Below are 20,006 nucleotides of genomic sequence, written 5' to 3' on the forward strand. Positions count from 1 at the left end.
ATCTAAATTCGCACGACTATTATGAGTTAATGAAGCTTGCCGCCTCCACTATCACCAACTATTTTAGTGGACAGCACATCAATATCCATTTCTCAATCTCATATATTGGTAAACACACAACATTCTGGATCTTTATTTGTTGCTATTTTTTTCAAACCATTCGCAAAAGTAGTTGGGATTTTCGTGCATAGGTTTGTTTGTTATTTCTCCCGAAAATTAATTTTAAAAATTCTTATTTTTAAAAGCATACTCTAGGAAATATCTCTAAAGTTTTAAAATTTTCAGATCTAACAAAAAACATAAATATAGAATGGCTATAAAATTAAAATCTCGTCAATGTTTTCGACCACGTCAAGAAGATGATATTTTTTACTTATGGGAATTACTTTTTTTAGTGAATATTAGTAAAATCCAATAATTTCAAATCACTGTGTTTTGTTTTGGGTTATTTAGTCAAATAACCAAGTCCATTGATCTTCCAATTCCCAAAAACCCACCTGATCAAATTACAATTAAGGTGAAACTGAAACAGATCAGCAACAACGACTAACGATGGGTTCAGTTTTTCATCTCTTTCTCTCTAATTTTTGTTAGCTAATACAATGGTTTTTCACCCATTATACAATGCAATGTCTTGGTGAAGAATTAAGATTTATATTCCTTTTCCATTTCGCCCAAAAATTAATTTAAAAAAAAAAAAAAAAAAAAGATAAAGAAAGAAAGATTAAATAAATACTAAACAAAGCTGACATTATTGTAAATCTTTTTTTTTTTTTCCTTTTTTGGTACAAAATTTTTAATTCTTCCGCTAACCGGATTTATTACTGTAAGAGTCCTCCTACCATAATCATGCCTCCTCTCAACAATTTACATGTTACTCTCTTTTTTTTTTTTTTTTTTTTGGATACTAACGACGGGCTATATAAACTATAGAGGACAAAAAATTAGTGAGTAAAAAGAATAAGATAAGAGCTGAAAAAAAAAATCACCTAGAATTTATTTAATTCATCAAAACCATTTTCTTCGACCATTGCCAGCTTTGAGCTTCATCACAAGCTGCTCTCGTTCAGCTTCGACTTCGGCATACTTAAGGCTCATTTGAAAGTAGCGTTCACGAAGATCTTTCAGCTCTGCCTCGAGTGATGCTGCCTTTAGATCGTGTCCATTTTTCTTCACAGCTCCATCTTCACTCAGTTCATTGGAAAAAAATCTGAACACAAGCAGAGCATTTTGCACCAGCTGTTAGCATTGCTCTATCAATTTATAGTACGGACATTGGATTTACAAAGAACAAGAAATTAAAATTTTAAAATCTGAAAAGTATCACTTGTACTGACCTCTTAAGCTGTTGTTTATACATGTCGTTTGCCTCCAAAGCCTCGGCTAGTTCATTCTCAAGAGACTGAATCTTCGACAAAGTATCATAATTTTGGTCGTTATCAACCTGAAACGAAAGGAAGAGAAGGTGAAGCTATTGAAAGATAAAATGAGCTGTCACTGTTACAAAGACATAATTGGCCCATCTAATAGAACTGGTTGAATTTATGTATTACAGTGACATGAACCTGTCTTTGGTTTTGTTGTAGTTGACCAGCTCCCGCAGATGGCTTCTCATTGGTCTGCAGATTGCCATTGTCTTGCTCCTGCCATTTCAGAAGCTGAATTTGTAAATCTATATTCAAGTTTTAATATAACTTCAATGAAATCAAGTAATAAGAGACAGGAAAATTGTTGATACAAACCTTCAATTTGTCATGGAGAGAAGTACCGGTAGCAGTTGAATCAGGATGAGAAAGATTTGCAACAGACTCAAGATTATCCTGTTTTATTTCTTTCGTCTGCTTCAATTCCTGTTCAAGAGCTTGAGCCATTTTCATACATTCTTCCTTCTCCTTCTCAAGATTTTTTATCTTTCTCTGGAATTGGCTGTTTTCCCTCCTTATCTGCGCGAGCTCATTTTTAAGCACTGCTTCCTGGGAACCTACTGCTTCTCTTGCTGTTAAATCCCCCTCCAGCCGAAGAACCTTTTCCTCGAGGGCAACTTTTTTACGCTTGTAGTCCTCTAGTTCAGAAATCGCCTTCTGACTACTAGAGATTTTCTCCATACATAGGCTTCTCTCAGCCCGAAGTTCTTCGTAATCTCCTGATAATATCTGGAAAGAAGCTTCCAGTCTTTCATTTTCAAATTTGGCCTCATTGAGTGATTTCTTAAGGCTTAGAACTTCATCCTGCAGCAGTGCTGTTTTCTCCAGTTGAACCTTAAGGCTGGAAACTTCTTCTGCTACCTGTAACCTCTCATATTCAGAAGCTTTGAGTTTTAACTCAAGCCCTCTAATGGTGCTTCTGTGTTTCTCTTCATTGGATTTAACATCCTCCAACAAATCCAATAGTTTTTCATGGTCAGCCGTCAGAACTTCCTGGTTTTGCTTTGAAGCAGCAAGTTCACCCATAAGCTGTTGCACCTTCGCCTGAGATTCCACCTGGAGGGTATCAAGGTTGCTCTCCAATAATTTTAGTTTCTCTTTGACTTCTTGAAGAGCAGCTTCAAGTAGAGCTTTATCTGCACGTAGATGGGACACTTCAAGTACAGCTTCGGAAGCTGTTCTATCCTTTTCATCTTGAGTCGCAGATATCTGTTCAGTAAGGAGTGCAACCTCCCTTTGAAGGCTCTGAACTTCAACCGTCTTCTCGAAGTACATCTGATTAAACAGACTCTCTTCAGTAACAACTTTATCTTTATGCTTTTTGTTTTCATGAAGCAATGCATCTAGTTCTAGGTTAATGGCTTTCTCCTTTGAAGCAATTTCTTCCAGCATTGAAGAATATTTTTCTTCAAGTGCTTCAAGTTTCTTTGACATATCAGAAAAAACATTTTCTGATTCTCCCAGTTCAGCTTCCAAGACTGCACAGTGTTCATGCAACTTCATTTTCTGCTTTCTTAGCTCTGCATTTGATTCCTGCAGTAAACTACATTCTTCAATGAGACTTTCAGCCGTAGCTTGTAGCTTTGGATTTGCTACTTTCAGATATTCACATTCTTCTTGAACTCCAATCCATCTTTTTTGCGAGTCCTGTAACTTCTGCTTCATTTCAGCTTTCAGAGCCTCCATTTCAGCTTCCAATCTTCTTATCTCATCCTGGAGATCCTGAGCAAGAGATTTTGAATTCTCCAATTCCAAGCGACTTGACTCTCTGTCATTAGTCAAATATCTTAGCTGTGCTTCTAAGCCACATATCCGTTCAGACAACTGTACATTCTCTTCTTCTACTTCATGCAAGTGAACTTCCAGGTCATGTTTGCCGCCCTCTAGCTCAGAAGACTTGCTTTCAAGAATCTTGTTGGCTGAAACCTGAGAATACATGTTGCTATTCAGCACCATCATTTCATTACGCAAATCATCCAAGTGTTTAGAGTTGGTAGTTCCTTCTCTAAGCATCGTCTCCATACTTTCCTCCAACAGGGCTTTTTCTTTTTGAAGATCAGAAAGCTGAGTTTCCAGCTCTCTACAGTAATGTCTTAGAGCATTGATCTCTTCTTCTTTCAGCAAATTCTCAGATTTGAGCTCATCTATCTGAGACAAGAGTTCCTTAGCAGGATCTGTAGTTTCAGATTCATATTCTGCATCCTGAATCTCTACTTCCCGAGTGTACGTGTTTTGAGTATTTTCACATGCATGAGGACCCTGCAAATTAATCACTCCTTCTGAGTTTTCCCCTGCTGCTCCGACTTCTTTGTTAGATTGAAGTTCATCCTCATCAACAGTAATTTTCGCTTCAAAAAACATTTTCAGCTGGATAAAATCTTTCAAGATAGCCTCAACTTGCTCCTTTTGAGTATGTAAATCTGTACTCGTTGAAATTTCTGACTTGTCAAAGCCATAACTACACGCAGTACTTGCATGAGGAATAAGACCAGATTGTTGCTTCTTTAGCTGGTCTAAAGAGAGTTGAACCTGTTCATATAACTCAGAGAGCAATTTCGAAATTTCGATGGAAGTATCTGATTCATAAATCTTACACTTTGAACAGACAACTGCAGGATGATCTTGAATCTCAGTTTCCTTTTTCTGGTAAAGTTCTAGCTGTTGTTGCAGAGCAGCAATTTCAATTTCCTGCTTTTCTGCTCTGGAGCGACAACTACAGAGTTCACCATCAAGAAAACAAACTTTGTCCTTGAAAGCTTGCAACTGGTGCTCAAGGTCATCTTCCTGCTTGCATATTTGAGACTTCAGTTTTCTTCCTGTAGATTCAGATGTAAAGGCAAAATTGTTCCCCGCACACTCATTTGATAAAGATTTAGAAGAGGCATCTGACGTCACAAGATCCTTTTTTGATTCTTTGAGCTTAAACAGAAGTTCCAGGTTTTCCTCCGTGAGTTCATTGCAATCCCTCTCAAGTTCCTGAATCTTCTGTTTTAGAACATCAACTTCTACAACTAGATTGTGACTATCTTTATTTTCAGAAACCATTACCTTCAATTCTTGAGCATTTCGAGCCTCAGATAACTCAGCTTCCAAATTGATGATTTTTTTCTCTTTTTCAGTTATTATAGCCCTCCACTTTGCCTCACAGTCCATTAGAGTTTGAGTCTTTGAACCTCGTTCCAGCTCTACCTCATGGTTTTTTTCCTCCAGAGATCTTTCCAGAAACTGAATGGTACTCTCCAATTTCTTTTTAACATCCAGTAACTGCTTTAGCTCAAGTTCTAGCTTCCTCTTATCCTCTTGTCCAACCTCAGCATTCAAATCTCTTGTCGGGTGTTCGATAATACTTCCTTCCATATCTGAATCACAGGAGATTTCTCTCATCTTCTTTACTAAAATCTGCTCAGTTGTATTCATTTGCTTATTGTCTTCAAACCCTTGGCCATTCATTCTTACCTCAACTTCTGGTTTTGTTTTAGAGAGACTGTCAATTTCCATTTTCTGTTTCTCTACAGTCTTTTCAAGTTCCTGAAGAATGGAAAGAAGTTCAATGTTTGATTCTTGTGTCTTCTTTAGCTGCAGCGTCAAATTTGCGTTTGATTCTTTTTGAAACTTTATCTCATCTTCCAGTTCCTTCAGAATTTTTTCTATATCTTCAGCCTGAAACTTCAAATTCTCAGTAGCAGTTGGTTGCACCTGTGATTCTTCAACCAAGATCTTCAGCTGCTCAATTTCCTTATTCAAGCTATCACATTTAGCATGTGATTCTGAGAGCGCAGTTTCAAGGCTTGCTTGACGTGTTGATTGCTCCAATGATTCCTTCTGTAGTTTCTCGAAATCAAACATTAGCTTTCGAGCATTTTGTTCCCACATCCTAGCTTCAGCACGGAGCTCCTCAATTGTAACTTCTGCAGCTTCCAGAAGGTCTTTAGATGAACCAGCACTCCGTAAAGTTGATGAGGCAACAGCACGTGGAACTCGATTGAATTCTTCTCTTTGAGTTTGAAGATGGCTTCCGGAATTTACAGCTTTTGAATTAAAGGACGACTGGTTTGACCGAAATGGATCATGAAAAGAATAAGAGCTATAAGGAGAACTATTTTGAGAGCCAACTGAATCTTGTCTTCCAACCAGATTGTTCACTACTCCACTTGAGTAACTTAGAGGGGAAAAATTTTCCCTGCCAGAGGAGCCCTCTACAGAGTCAAAGCTATTACGAGAAGCTGACGGTGAGAAGCTCATGTTCTGCAGTGACAGAAAAAAAAAAAATCATTAACCACATGAGAGCAAAAGCAAAAGCAAAGGCCGTGATAATATTTCTAGTGGCGATCAAAGTACATGAGATATGTATCAAATTAGCAAAGAGGTCTTTGGCCAATTTTTCACTTGAGTATTCCAGTGTTTCAGGAAAGCATATAGTAGGTAATATAGATAATTGCAAAACATGTTTTAATCAATGTTATATTCACAAATATATTGATGTGTAAGATTGGAAACATATTATGGAGCACAAACTACACTCATTAGGAAACTTTATAAAACACTAAAAATAATAGTCACTAGAACTAAGTCAACAAAATCACAGCTTGATCCCACTAAATGATTTATATGCAACCAAAATCATTTCCGTTAACAACCAAAACCACAGAGTTGTCTTACATCATATTGTCGAGTCCATGCTTCAGATGGATAGAATGGTATACTTCATGATAACCAGCAACCATGGGTTTGAGTCCATCTATATACAAAAAGGGTGATAAAGAAAGACAGGTCTTCAGACCCATGATATGGGAACTACAATGAGTAACTACTGAGATCACAGATTAAAATCTCTATAGTAAAATGCCTCATATATCAGATGACTCTACACCACAGTGCCAGCTTAATATGAATATATGTATTAATTCTTGAGTTACAAACTTGAAATACAAACAAGCTCAACATCATAGAAGAGATGGCACATCAAATCCATTTTCATTGTCTAGGGAGAGAAAATTTTTGGAATTACAGATATGAACATGGCAGAAGGTGTAATGGTAAACTAACTGTTTAAATATCAAACTAGAGCTTTATGAGAGGAAGGTACCATACCCGACTACATGGTTCTCCTGCTTGAGATGCACCATCCAAATGGTTGCTAGATGAAGATCCAATACTCCTTGTGAATGTACCATCAGAGACATCTGATTTGTTTTCCAACTCGTCATAGTCAACATTCACGTCCTCCATATCTGAATTTGTGTCTTTCCACTGTTCATCCCTTTAAAAGGTGCAGTAACTCTTTCACAACCACTGAACAGAAAGTTTAAAAAGTATGAAGTTTCTCATTTAACTGCAAACCTGAGTTTTGCTCTGGGTGTTAGGCACTGAACTTTAAGCTGTAAACAAGAAGAAAAATTTCGTCAGATAAGAGTTTACAGTCAATAATTTAATGTACCCAATTGAAAATACTCATTGACAGATAGCTAATATATCAGAATACCTTCCACATAACAAAAAGAGCGTGTAAACAGGACCACAGTTAAAATTATACAGATTCAACTGATTTCTAATTCCAAAGAAACTGAAGATGCTTAAGATGACTCACTTGTAAGATCGTCCCACTATTACATTTTTTCAATGGTAATGAAATAGGAATAAGACTTTTTGAACTCATGTAGCTTGCTAAATTGACAAAAGCCTCGCCAAGGATGCCGGATCTCGATGACCCCTACAACAATTGTCATTTCAGGTTGACTGTATTAGTTAATTGACACTAAATCAAATAAATAAAGCTTCACAATAACTACCATAAACATCACACCATGGAAACAACAAACTTAATGACGCATTTTTCAACAGCTTTAGATGCATCATCCGGTTGACTCCAAATAGACTCTGAAAAAGTCTCAATCCATTGGCAATTTCCATTTCGTGCCGTTGCTTTCCCTGACTTAGCTATGGTTTTGCCTGTCTCTACAGAGATAATAGATACAACAAGCTTGTCCCATCCTTTGGGAACCTGCAGTTGCCAAATTACACAATATAAAAATTGCAAAAGAATTGCCAAACAAATAATAGAAGGAACATAACCTCTTAAACTAAATAAAGTTTCATCCAGTGAACTTTTTCCACTTAACCACCATGCTAGTTTCTTGCAATGCCAAATAAGACCTCATAAACCACAATCAAAACATAAGATTAAAACTACCACAAGGCTGAATTTAGCAGGCTAGAAATTGAACCATAAAAATGGAGGCAATGTCCTTTAGACAAATTATAATAGGACATTTTAAATTTACCAGATTCCAATTTCAAAACTTATAATTCAAACCTATTAGGAATACAATAAGCACAAATTTCGCAGAACACACATATATATGGGCAGATGTTTTTACTAGCAAGTATATTTTAATTTGTTTCAGTTACACCCTTACCCCCAATTCGTCCAACCTTAATGTGAGCAGATATTCATTTCCTTTTCTAATGAACTAATTCATCAAACAGACACATTATTGTTATTAAAGGCATGCCGACTTCAATTAACTAATTTTTTTTTTTTTTTTTTTTAAATTAATGATATGGCTAAACTTATATCTTACATCCAAACTAATACATATATTATTGTTATCATTAAAAATAACAAAAAATGTATTAAGTCGACCTTTAGTCAACGAACCATTAAGTTGGTAATCAGAAAACAATTTTCAATAGCAAAGAAAAAATCTATAAATTCAAGCTGTATTCTGAGTGCTCTTAACATCTACATATAATTTCTGAAAACATTTTACACATTTAAATTCATATAAAATAAATAGAATCCAAAATTTTGAGCCGTATCTTCAAAATTTTCAGTATTAGGAAACAGTTTCCCCACACACACACACACATATATAAAACACAATCCAAAATCCTAAACAAAACTGTTCTTAAAAAAAATTCAACTGCACCATTTCTTGCGCCATTACAACTTCGTACAATAAATATATATTTATTAAAAAAAAAAATACAGAATACGAAATTTTGAGCCGTATCTTCAGAATTTTAAATATTCGAAAACAGTTTCCAGATTATAAAAAAAAAAATAAAAAAATCCAAAATCTGAGTTGAAGACGCGCACGCTATAAAATCTGAATGACTTTTCTTCGTGCTCAGATTTCAAACTGCACACTAATTTTCAAATAATAAATAAAACAGTTCTTAAAAATAATACATTCAACGGCACCATTCCAGCGCCATTACAACTTCAAACAACAAAAATATATATTTAAAAAAAATAGATGAATGAGTAAATTGACGAGAAGTGAAAGTGAACCTGAACAGCCTGAAAGTTAGAGAACTTGAAATCGCATTTCTCTCCGAATTTATCCGATTTGTGTTTGTGTAATCTGAACATTGTTTTCGTTTTTGTTTTCTTTGATTTCGTTTTCAGTTTCAGTTGTTTCTTCTGGATTTCATAGAGATGAATATGATGAAAACGGAGCAGTTTCACATGGTGTGAGACAGAGAGAGAAAAGAGGAAGACTGTGTTTACTTAACAATGGAGAGAAAGCGTTAGCTGTTATTTCATTTGTTCCTTGCCGAGATGTTGTTAATGTTTCCCATTGGATATTGTTAATTCTTTCATTTTTTATTTGTTTTTGCAAATTTATCCTTGTTATATAGTTTATTTCATAATTCTCCCCTTTTTTATCTTTTTATGAAATTTACCACAATTTTAACGTGTTTTTCATATTAACCCAAAAATGAACTCACCTTAATGAAAATTTTCAGATAGCTCATCCAGAAGTTTTTAACGTGCTGACCAAATGTCAGCGATTGCTTGTTAGCTTTGATTTTTCCCTTCAATAACGATAACCCTATAACCTTCTCTCACAACCCCTGATATAATAACTCATTATTGATTAGTATGCAAATGGGCAGAGCTCATACAATTTTATGAGTTGTTACATCGGAGGTTCTGAGATTAGGTTGTGGACCTAATATTACTCTTTGCCTTTTATAAAACAAATGTTGATAGCTCTAGTTTTTGTTTCACACATTTAAAACTTTTTTTTTTTTTTTTTGGTGACTAGGGGTATCCGGACCAGCTTGTGCGCACCTCAACTAATCCCTTGAACCTTTAAATTGATAGACAGGTAAATCTCTTTAATAGTCACTTCTATTAGCAACCCAAATGGTTCAAACTCAGGACCTCAGAGCACCCAGTGGTGGTTCACATTTAAAACTTCAAGAAGTGTGTACAACAGAATGCCAACTTACCTTAATACCTCATATGGTGTTGTTGATGTTTTTGAAGATATTAATATTATATTTTTTAAAATCTTAGACAAGAATAATAATTTTGAATAATATGATAATGAGAAATTTGGGAAATCAATTGGGACGTATACCATTATTTACTATAAATTTATGCATATAAAATAATAAATATGACTTAAAAAGGTGATTACATATTTGCGAAATTTACTTCGGTTCTAAGGGAGGTAGGATTTTTATTTCCTTTATATGAAGCGTATATTATATTCCATATATTATACTATAAAGTTAGTGATATTTGGTATCACATTCATTTTACCTTAAATATTAAAAATTGTCAAAAAAAAAAAAATGTGGGTTTCATTGGGACTTCATTGAAACAAGATTTACAAATACAATCTTAAACACAATCAATTCTAAAAGGAAATATAAATCATTTTAACTGATTGATTAGAAATCATCAATATTCATTACAGAACTTCAAAAGGAAGACTATTATTACATATCGGTATTAAATTCATTCTTTTTAGTTTAATTAATAAAAAATTGTACTTCCTTTTTGCTTCTTTTTTTTTTTAATAAATATTATATTAACTAGAAGACCATGAAGTTGATATTTCACCAATGGCCCACTTTGGGCCCAATATTGCTTCATACAGGCGAATAATATTTTGACATAAGAGTGGCAGTGCTGCATTATTAAAGTTGTTGGGTTTGTTTTGTCACCCATGTGTTTGGCAAGAAAACGGTTACCTCGTCTCAATTTTGGGAAATTAACATCGTAACCCTTAAATAGCGTTTTTGTTGGTTAAATGTAATGGTTCAAGGAGTCCAAGAAATATTTTGAATATATCATTAACACATTTGACTAAACGATGAAAAGTTTTGGCCAAATTTTAGAACATCGATTGAAAGTTCTAGTCATACGATTAATCGATTTAGTACTATTGTAATTCTTGAATATATAAATGGTCAATTGTGTGACTGAAACTGCCAACTAGTTATTCAATATTTCTATGCTACCTCTTGTACCGTTATATTTAATTAGTAGATTCTCTATTTGGGGGTGTCTACGTTAGTTTCACCAAATCTTGAGGGAAATTTTTTTTGCACCAAACCTAGGTGTGACAACACATTGATTTTATGTTTTGCTGGTGAATCACTTCAGCAAAGATTTCTGTTGTGCTGATAAGGAATCAAACAACCCACATGGGTTTTCTCCAATTTTAGTTGAGTAGGTAAATAAAAGGATAATTTTGTTTTTTTTTTTTTTTTTTTTTTTTAAAAAGCTATGTGTTTGTTTCCCTATCCTACCCAAAATATGCATCTGTTTCCCTATTCTGAAAATCATATTCTATTTTGTTCAACTATTTTATAACTCCCTAGGTTTGTTAATTTAACTAAACACTGCCAAAAAAAAGTTTAAATATTGACAAAAACACCCCCACTCACCCACATTTGTCAAATTGTGGCCACCACCATCGGAAGGTGGCCAGAATTTGGCGTAATGGCGCACTACCGGCTGGATCTAGCTGGTAGTGCGTCGATCTAGTATTTTTCGGCCAAATCCACAAACGACCAAATCTTTGGCCGTAGCTGGTCGTCAACGGCGGCCAAGATATGGCTGTTGTTGACCATCAATGACAACCATATCTTTGGTCGTCATTGACGACCAAATGTGGCCAGATCTAGCCTTTTTCAGTCAGATCCACTGTGGATCTAGTCGGAAAATGCCATATCAGCGCACGACTGGCCAGATCCAGCTGGTCGTGAGCCATTATGATGACTGTTGGCCACCTTCAGGAGATGGTGGCCGGCTGTAGGCATTTAATGGGTGGGTGGGGGTATTTTTGTTAATTTTTAATGTTTTATTATAGGGGTGTTTAGTAAATTAACAAACCTATGGGGTATTTTTATTAATTTTTAAATCCTACCTCGTAATAACCACCTAACTCAACTTTTTCAAAAATCCTACCCAAAATAATAAAACAAACAAACCCATATTTTGTTGGCTAATAATAGCACATGATAACATGTTGCCTTATTTTGGAATCATTCAAATGAACTTTATTGAGTTGCATGTGTGTCCTCCTTGTCACATGCACATTTGAGGTAATAAAGCATAATTTAGGGGTCTAATCTAGAGAAAATTTCTCTGTCTATACCATTATTTTGTATGTCTATTCATTTACTTTTCTTATTTGATTTTTGAGTCATATGGTTTTTAAGATGGTCTTGAAGTTATCTAATGTTTGAATACTATAATGACAATACTACACTTACAATCCAATCTCACAAACTTTCTCTTATAACTTCAACGTGGTAGTTCGCAAATAAGTCCCGCATACCCTATTACAAATTGATCAATTACAAGTTGTCATGTCGATGTTGTAAGAGAAAGTTTATAAGATTGGTTTATGAGTCAATCTTTATTAATACTTTAACTATCACTTATTATTCTTAGTTAATCTTAATCACCCAAATCATAGGTCGATCTTCTATCATATTTAATTTCCTTATCAAATTTATATTTTACATGAGAATCAATCTTTCAATGAATTCATGTTTCACGATAAATATTCTAATAAACTTAAATATTAGGATAGTATCGTAACTTTACCAAATAGTAGCTTAAATTTTAGAATCAAACAGGTTTCTTAAGAGTCATACGTACAAGTTTGGCCTTAATGGATTGTATGGAAATTAGTTAAAGTAATAAAAAATTGATATCGAACAAGGTATATAATTCAAAACATTAGGAGATCATTGTTGTATTTGGCAAGAAAATATACACAAAAACTTAACTAATATATAAGGGCATGTTTGACTTATTATTTTTACCCATATTCCCAATCATATTTTCCAAATAATGTTTAGCACATTATTCCAGAAATATTATCCTATTTTTTTAATTACTTTTAGACCCCATAAGGTTATTAATTTCATTAAATGCCCCTGAAAAAAAGTTTAAAAATTTACAAAAACACCCCCGTGACCCATACTTGCCAGATTCTGAAAATCGCCGTCGGTGGTAGTCGGAATCTGTACAACGACCTACCTGCCGACTAGAAATGGCTGGAAGTTTACCAATCTGGCTGTCGTTGACGGTCAACGACGGCCAAATCTTGGCTATCGTTGACCGAAAACGACGGCCATATCTTTGGCCGTCGTTTTGGCCTTTTCCGGCCATCACGGCCATGGAAGGCCATGGATCTGGCTTTTTCCGGCCAGATCCATGCTGGATCTGGCCGAAAAATGCCATAACGGCGTGTTACGACACAGATCCGACCGGTCTGTGTCGTAACGCGATTTTTCGGCCAGATTCCNCCCAAAATAATAAAACAAACAAACCCATATTTTGTTGGCTAATAATAGCACATGATAACATGTTGCCTTATTTTGGAATCATTCAAATGAACTTTATTGAGTTGCATGTGTGTCCTCCTTGTCACATGCACATTTGAGGTAATAAAGCATAATTTAGGGGTCTAATCTAGAGAAAATTTCTCTGTCTATACCATTATTTTGTATGTCTATTCATTTACTTTTCTTATTTGATTTTTGAGTCATATGGTTTTTAAGATGGTCTTGAAGTTATCTAATGTTTGAATACTATAATGACAATACTACACTTACAATCCAATCTCACAAACTTTCTCTTATAACTTCAACGTGGTAGTTCGCAAATAAGTCCCGCATACCCTATTACAAATTGATCAATTACAAGTTGTCATGTCGAAGTTGTAAGAGAAAGTTTATAAGATTGGATTATGAGTCAATCTTTATTAATACTGTAACTATCACTTATTATTCTTAGTTAATCTTAATCACCCAAATCATAGGTCGATCTTCTATCATATTTAATTTCCTTATCAAATTTATATTTTACATGAGAATCAATCTTTCAATGAATTCATGTTTCACGATAAATAATCTAATAAACTTAAATATTAGGAGAGTATCGTAACTTTACCAAATAGTAGCTTAAATTTTAGAATCAAACAGGTTTCTTAAGAGTCATATACGTACAAGTTTGGCCTTAATGGATTGTATGGAAATTAGTTGAAGTAATAAAAAATTGATATCGAACAAGGTATATAATTCAAAACATTAGGGGATTATTGTTGTATTTGGCAAGAAAATATACACAAAAACTTAAATAATATATAAACTATTTTAACAAGCTACCCATCCTAAATTTACCATCAACCTATCAAAAAATGATGTGGAAAGAGAGGGAAAGGGGGTTGGCCTAAAAACTTAATTGTCACTTGATATGAGGGTAAACTACAGCTACTCATTATTTGTTAGATTAAGATGGTTTAATTAAAAGAATGATGATGTTCACAAGAATGATAATTTGCAAAGTTTAGATGTCAAAATTGGTTGTCATTTTTAAGAATGATTGTTCATTGAGTAATTAATGGGAAAAGCCTTGATTTATTGAGGCTTGTGATGACTTCAATTCAACAACCACAAGACCAAGTTCAATTGGATTTTACATGAAGGAATTTGAGAATTTAAGAAGGGTGCAATTTTTTTTTTTTTTTTTGATAATCAGGGGTGTTCGGGCCAACTTACGCATATCTCAATTACTCCCCTAGGACCCTATAACTATGATCAGGTAAGAGCTCCAGTGGCTATCTCTATTAACAACTGAGGATGAACTCGAACTCATAAAATTTTGAATAATGCACTCAAAAGTTTTTATCGAATTACTCGACCACTCAATGCTAGTTAGGACTTATGGTGCTATTTGTTGTTTAAGATGAAATTTAAATGTTTTTCAATTATAAGACTCATTCAAAGATTGTTTTCATTTGTTCAAAGGTAACTTTCTAGACTTGTCTGTAGAATTAAGTAATGTTTAATCTAGTTTGACATGTGATTAAGATTATATAACATAATGACAGTTTAGAACCTATTCTATTTGTTGTTAGGTAAAGTAATTTTATGTTAGAATTAGGTCTTTGAGTTTTGATCAAGAAAGAAATTACCACGATCAACTCCTTATAAAAGTCTCTCAAATAAATTCTCAGTTACAATTCATCAATTTCCTTATTTGATATAAGCTTTCATCGACCATAAGCGACGCATAAAATGTAAGTTCGAGTATAATTGATACGAGAAAACAAAGATAAAATATAGATTTTGGACTTAAGTGAAATAAATTCGAATTTTTCTGGAATAAATAAAAATATGAAAATATGGTGAAGCAAATAAAAATAATAGACAGATTGAGAGCCCACATGAAATTCTCCTAAATGTTTAAACCGCAAAGGTGACGACAGTCCTAATTCTGAATTCGGCCCGATTAAAATGTGCAATTTCATCTGTTTTTCATTTGAAATTTTGTATTATGAAAACGTGGATATCTGTCATTGGATACCAAACGTACTGTGGACGTAGAACCGGGACCCACAATTTATTATCTTATCACAACAGCGAGTACTTAAAATTATACACTCGAGGAAGTACGGCAAGCAGATATTGATTAAATATTAATGGTAATTAGTGTTCTTAATTAAACTGGAGTGTTAAGAAAGGGGGAGCAGATTATACTGTGGAACGTGAAGTTTGTAGTTTGTACACTTACTAATGAACCCAAGAATGTAATGCCAACAAATTTATTCATCCATTTCAGTTCCCAAGATTATATAGATACGGGATTTGTTTTATAATCTTAACTTCATAATTATCGACATAATTAATATTTGATTAGCGATTAGAATGGAAAAAAATACTTTATTGTTATCTGTTTCAAGTAATAAATAATATAAAGTTTTGTTAGGGAGATGTGGGATAATATTAAGCAAGAGAGATTAGATGACGATTATTCTAATCCTAATCTAAAGTTTTTATGTGATGTGTTACGTCGTAATCGGCAATTTTATTGTTTAGATATCAAAGCATAAATTAAAAAGAGCCGACATAAGAATCAGCAAGGTTTAGTGTGACCAATAATAAATAGTTAATTAAATGCAAAAATAATGTTTCTTTTCACACATCAAGCCAAAAGCCAATTGTAATAGAGACTAGCTACATTTAATATATGTTCTCTCTCAATTATTATATATATATATATTTTTTTTTAATGATCGTGATGTCTAGATTAGTTTGTGTATATCTCAGTTAACCAATCTCCTGGTATCCTAAAATTACTAATCAAATAAAAACTTCAGTAGTTACTTTTATTAGTTGTCCTTCTATTAGGGGTATATTATCTCTTAATTATTATATATATATTTTTTTTATGATCGGGGTTATCCAGATCAATTTTTGTGTACATCAACTAATTTTTTAGGACCTTAGAACTATTGGTCGAGTAAAAATTCTAATGGTCACCCCTTTTAGGGACCGTAAAGACTCGATCTTGAAAGATCATGTTAAATAATTTTTTTATCATCAAGAGGGTTTAAACTTTGGGAGGTCATATTAAATTGCTCTTTTACCATTAAGATGACTCAAAATTGGGAGACAATTTTAGATCCTTCTTTTATCTTTTATCATTAGGTAACTTGGTGGTGATTCAAATGATCTCAGTTATTATATCACTAAACTTTCAAAAGGACAAAAAGAAATAGTATGCTCAACACAACTTTAAATCGGAACAAATATTTTCATAAGGGGTTAACTAAATCATAAAAACCAAACTCTGACTTATTTTACATTGAAGAAATCAAGTCTAACAAAATTCAAGTTTAAAAGGGCCTTGACATTATCATTAATATAGTATTTCAGTATGAAGTCAGCGGTCTATCTCACTGGTTACCAGGGCTTATAAATATTGATGAAGATTTCACTGCAAATCCCTTCGCATAAACTCAATTGACTATTTCAAGTTTAATCCAATCTAATGTGGCAGCATTGAATCAACTTTTGGGGACGATAATACTCAAAGAGATCCAGAAGGCTATTAGAACTCAAGACATGTGCAAATACCTTGAAATCGAGGGTCATAACATAATTAACGAATCTACCAAAAAAGGAAAATAAATACATATATATAAATATTATGGTATTAATTATGAACATACCATGGTGCGAGACTTTTTGAACATTCCCATAAAAATTTCCTATCCAATCAAAGTGTGGGTTGATATTCACATGTTCTGTTGCCTAAGTGTACGCATATGGGTTCCTTTTAAATTTACTTTTGTCAAAGGCTGGGACGAAACGTGTTACACAACATAATAATAATAATAACTCATGAAATCAATAGTAAACAAGAATCATGAAACAACTCATGTAAAGTGTTGTGCTATTTTTTCATCAAATTATCGTTTTTAAATTAAAACAATACTATATATACAAACTTTTTAAATACATAGAAGTGCCCATTTCCTAATTTAATTTGCATTAAAAAAAGAAAAAAAAAAGTATTGTTCTTCAGATCTAGCGTTAAAGACATAGACCCCCTGAGGTATTATTTAATTAAAAAAATTCACCTAAGCTTTCCCAAATAACAAACATCTCCCTACTTTTATAAACTATTAGTGAGCGTTTAAATTTTATATTCTTATGAGTTACTACATATTACCAAATTATCCTCTTATAATTTATTTTAATACCTAAAACTTAACAAAAACAGAGTTTCTATTATTTCTGAAACCTTACTGTCACTTTTGTTATTTTGTATGGTGTAGACTTTGAGGCCTAGAAAATAAAATTTGAGGAATAGAGCGGACGTTAATCCTAATATCCAGTGCTATTGTTGGGCTAATTGGGCCCATGCTTTGACTACGTTTTTATATAACAGCCCAGCCCATTACAAAAGCCTTCATATGCATGGGTCTTCATGAAATTTTCACTTGAATTCTACAAACGAAATTTTAAGGGCGATTTTTTTTTGCTTTTGTAAAACAAAAAAGGGAAAACGGAACACAGCTCCTGATGCTGTGTACATTTAAGAAATAGCTTCCCTTTTTATTTTTAATTTTTTTTTAAAAGAAACTCGTTCTGTCGTTCATCTATTTTAAAAAATCAGGGTTATATTGAACGAAGCAATTCGAAGACATCTAACGTGTTTTGATTAATGCAATCTACAAGGTCCAGTTCACCGATTATTAGGATTTGTGAACCTTTTTAAAAATTTCACAGCTTAAGAATATTGTAAATATATCTTAATAACAATTGGTCGTACTATATATACAAAAAGGTTTCGTCCTATTCATTATGAGCTATTCTAATAATTATATCAAAGCTCTTGCGAAAATCTAACTATTCAATTTAGGAAAAATTTTGATTGTTGTTTCCTCTGCGTGGACATTTCATTATCTATTCGGTATGAATATACAGACAAATGGTTTGACTAGACGATGAAAGTAGAATCAGTGAATGAAATTTGAGAAATATTTCATATCATGAGGTAGGCTATACCCGAAGCACTCCTGAGATATCCAAATATTTTGAAATTGAGAGCCATGTCATGAAGTTAGTTAGTAAGTATGATACTTATTATTTAAGCAAATTTGGAGGGCCATAACGGACATTAGACCCCAACTCTACTACTAATATTAGGCCTATTGGGCCAGCCTGACCAAATTAAAGCCCAGCCCAATGAAATTTCTTTTATGGAAAACAATTTATATGGATGTAGCTTTCACGAATTCCCCAAAATAATTATTAAGAGAGATAAATTGTTTCATTTTCTGAAAAAAGAAAAAAAGAGAAGAAATTCTTTCATTATCTGAAAATTAGCATTCGTTTGTAAATTTCTCTTAAAATAGAATTTAGATAATATAGAAAAAAGATTTTATTGTGTTTTTCCAATCCCTTTATTTTTGGTTCTTATAAACGATTTTACATAATATAAAATTGAACAGATTAGTGAATTTTCAAAATTTTTACTTTTCACTTTAGTACTTAATTAGATTAAGAGGAAACTTAAGGTTAAGAAAAGATAATTAAGGGTAAATATGGAGCCCAATTTCCATCTGTGAATAGTTGAATTGACTAATTTTGGAAAGTTCTGTTCACGTGTGGTATTTAGTACTGCACGATGTGGTGTTGGTTGCCTGGTTGGTAGAAGTTGAATTTGGTGGGCGAGGAGGCAACTTCCAATTTGTCAGTTGTGGAAACTGTCAAATTTGGTTTGTGGCATCCTAGGCGAAATCCTCCGAGCTGTAAATTTCACTACAGATTTTTTTTTTTTTTTTTTTTTGGTTAACTGACACAAGAAAAACAAAAATTTTGAGTGCCTATGGATGGTTATTCTTATCCATATTCTCAATCTTATTCTTAAAATATTTGTTTGTGTAATTATTTAGAAAATATTATTATATTTTTTTAATTACTTTTAGACCTCTTAAGTTTATTAATTTTATTAAATACCCCTAAGAAAAAAAGTTTAAAAATTAACAAAAATACGCCCACTCATCTATAGTTGCCAGATTCTGGCAACCACTGTCGGTGGTAGTGAGAATCTATCACAACGACCTACAAACCACTGGAACTGGCTGATAAGTCACCGATTTGGCCATCAACAACGACTAGATCTGGCCTTTTTCGGCCGTTGACGGCCAGATCGACGCACGTCCGACCAGATCCAACTGATCTGAGTCGTAACACCAGATTCCGATCAGATTCTGGTGGTGGTGGTCGAAATCTGGCACTATAGGTGGGTGGGGGTGTTTTTGTCATTTTACAAAAAATTGATGTATTTGGGTGTTTAGTTAAATTAGTAAACTTAGGGGGTTTTTTTGTAAATTTTTAAATTTTACCTCGTAATAATAACCATATCCAACTATCTAATACTATCCCCCAAATTTTATCCAAAATAATAAACCAAATGCACCCTTTATTATCCGTGAGAAGATTATCACAAATATAGTTTGTGAGACAAATAAAAGAAGTTTTATTAATATTTAATAAATGAGTTACCTCTGGGTGATCGAGCGCTTCTATAGAAACTCTTGGGTCTATTACTTAAAAAATCTTGAATTCGAGTCTCTCCTTGATTGCTAATAGAAGTAGTCATTATAACTCTTATCCGATCGGTAATTCTAGGGTCCTGAGAGATTAATTCAAATAAGTTCTTATTTGATCAGTAGTTTTAGGATCTTAAAAAATTTATTAAGATACGTGTAAGTTGGATCGGACACTCAATCAATAAAAAAAAAATATATATTACAAAAATGATAAGAGGTTAGTTTTTGAGTGAATGTCTTGTTAGACAAGACAAAAGGGAATTCATTGAAGTACAAAGTTGAGGGATTTATGTTTTACTTTTTCTTAACTTTTGCTTGATTTTATTTTATTTTCTTTTAATATTCTTTCGGCAATAGAGTAAACAATACGTAACGTAGACGATGCATGAGATAAGATACCTTCTGTTTGTTTTAT

General features: G+C 33.3%; 1 protein-coding gene across 1 annotated transcript; it reads right to left on the minus strand.

Moving 5' to 3' along the window:
• Nucleotides 1-882: 882 nt before the first annotated feature.
• LOC116108524 (myosin-11-like) lies at nucleotides 883-8,915 on the minus strand. The gene is made up of 10 exons (XM_031394760.1): nucleotides 8,719-8,915; nucleotides 7,228-7,425; nucleotides 7,012-7,134; nucleotides 6,765-6,802; nucleotides 6,516-6,684; nucleotides 3,699-5,669; nucleotides 1,743-3,632; nucleotides 1,566-1,643; nucleotides 1,338-1,444; nucleotides 883-1,210 (listed from the first exon to the last, which is right to left on the minus strand). Exons 1-10 carry the CDS (start codon nucleotides 8,797-8,799, stop codon nucleotides 1,009-1,011), a joined length of 4,857 nt encoding a protein of 1,618 aa, XP_031250620.1. The 5' UTR covers nucleotides 8,800-8,915; the 3' UTR covers nucleotides 883-1,008.
• Between the last annotated feature and the right edge of the window lie 11,091 nt (nucleotides 8,916-20,006).

This window comes from Pistacia vera, unplaced genomic scaffold (genome assembly GCF_008641045.1).
Source record: "Pistacia vera cultivar Batoury unplaced genomic scaffold, PisVer_v2 Contig566, whole genome shotgun sequence".
In the NCBI taxonomy this organism is placed as follows: domain Eukaryota; kingdom Viridiplantae; phylum Streptophyta; class Magnoliopsida; order Sapindales; family Anacardiaceae; genus Pistacia; species Pistacia vera.

Bases quoted from the DNA above. Each gene is read 5' to 3' on its own strand.
- LOC116108524 (XM_031394760.1), bottom strand. From the start codon at position 8,799: ATGTTCAGATTACACAAACACAAATCGGATAAATTCGGAGAGAAATGC. The intron at 6,685-6,764 runs GTTTGCAGTTAA...CACCTTTTAAAG, and splicing joins ACACCCAGAGCAAAACTCAG to GGATGAACAGTGGAAAGACA. The intron at 1,644-1,742 runs GTTTGTATCAAC...CTGAAATGGCAG, and splicing joins CTCTCCATGACAAATTGAAG to GAGCAAGACAATGGCAATCT.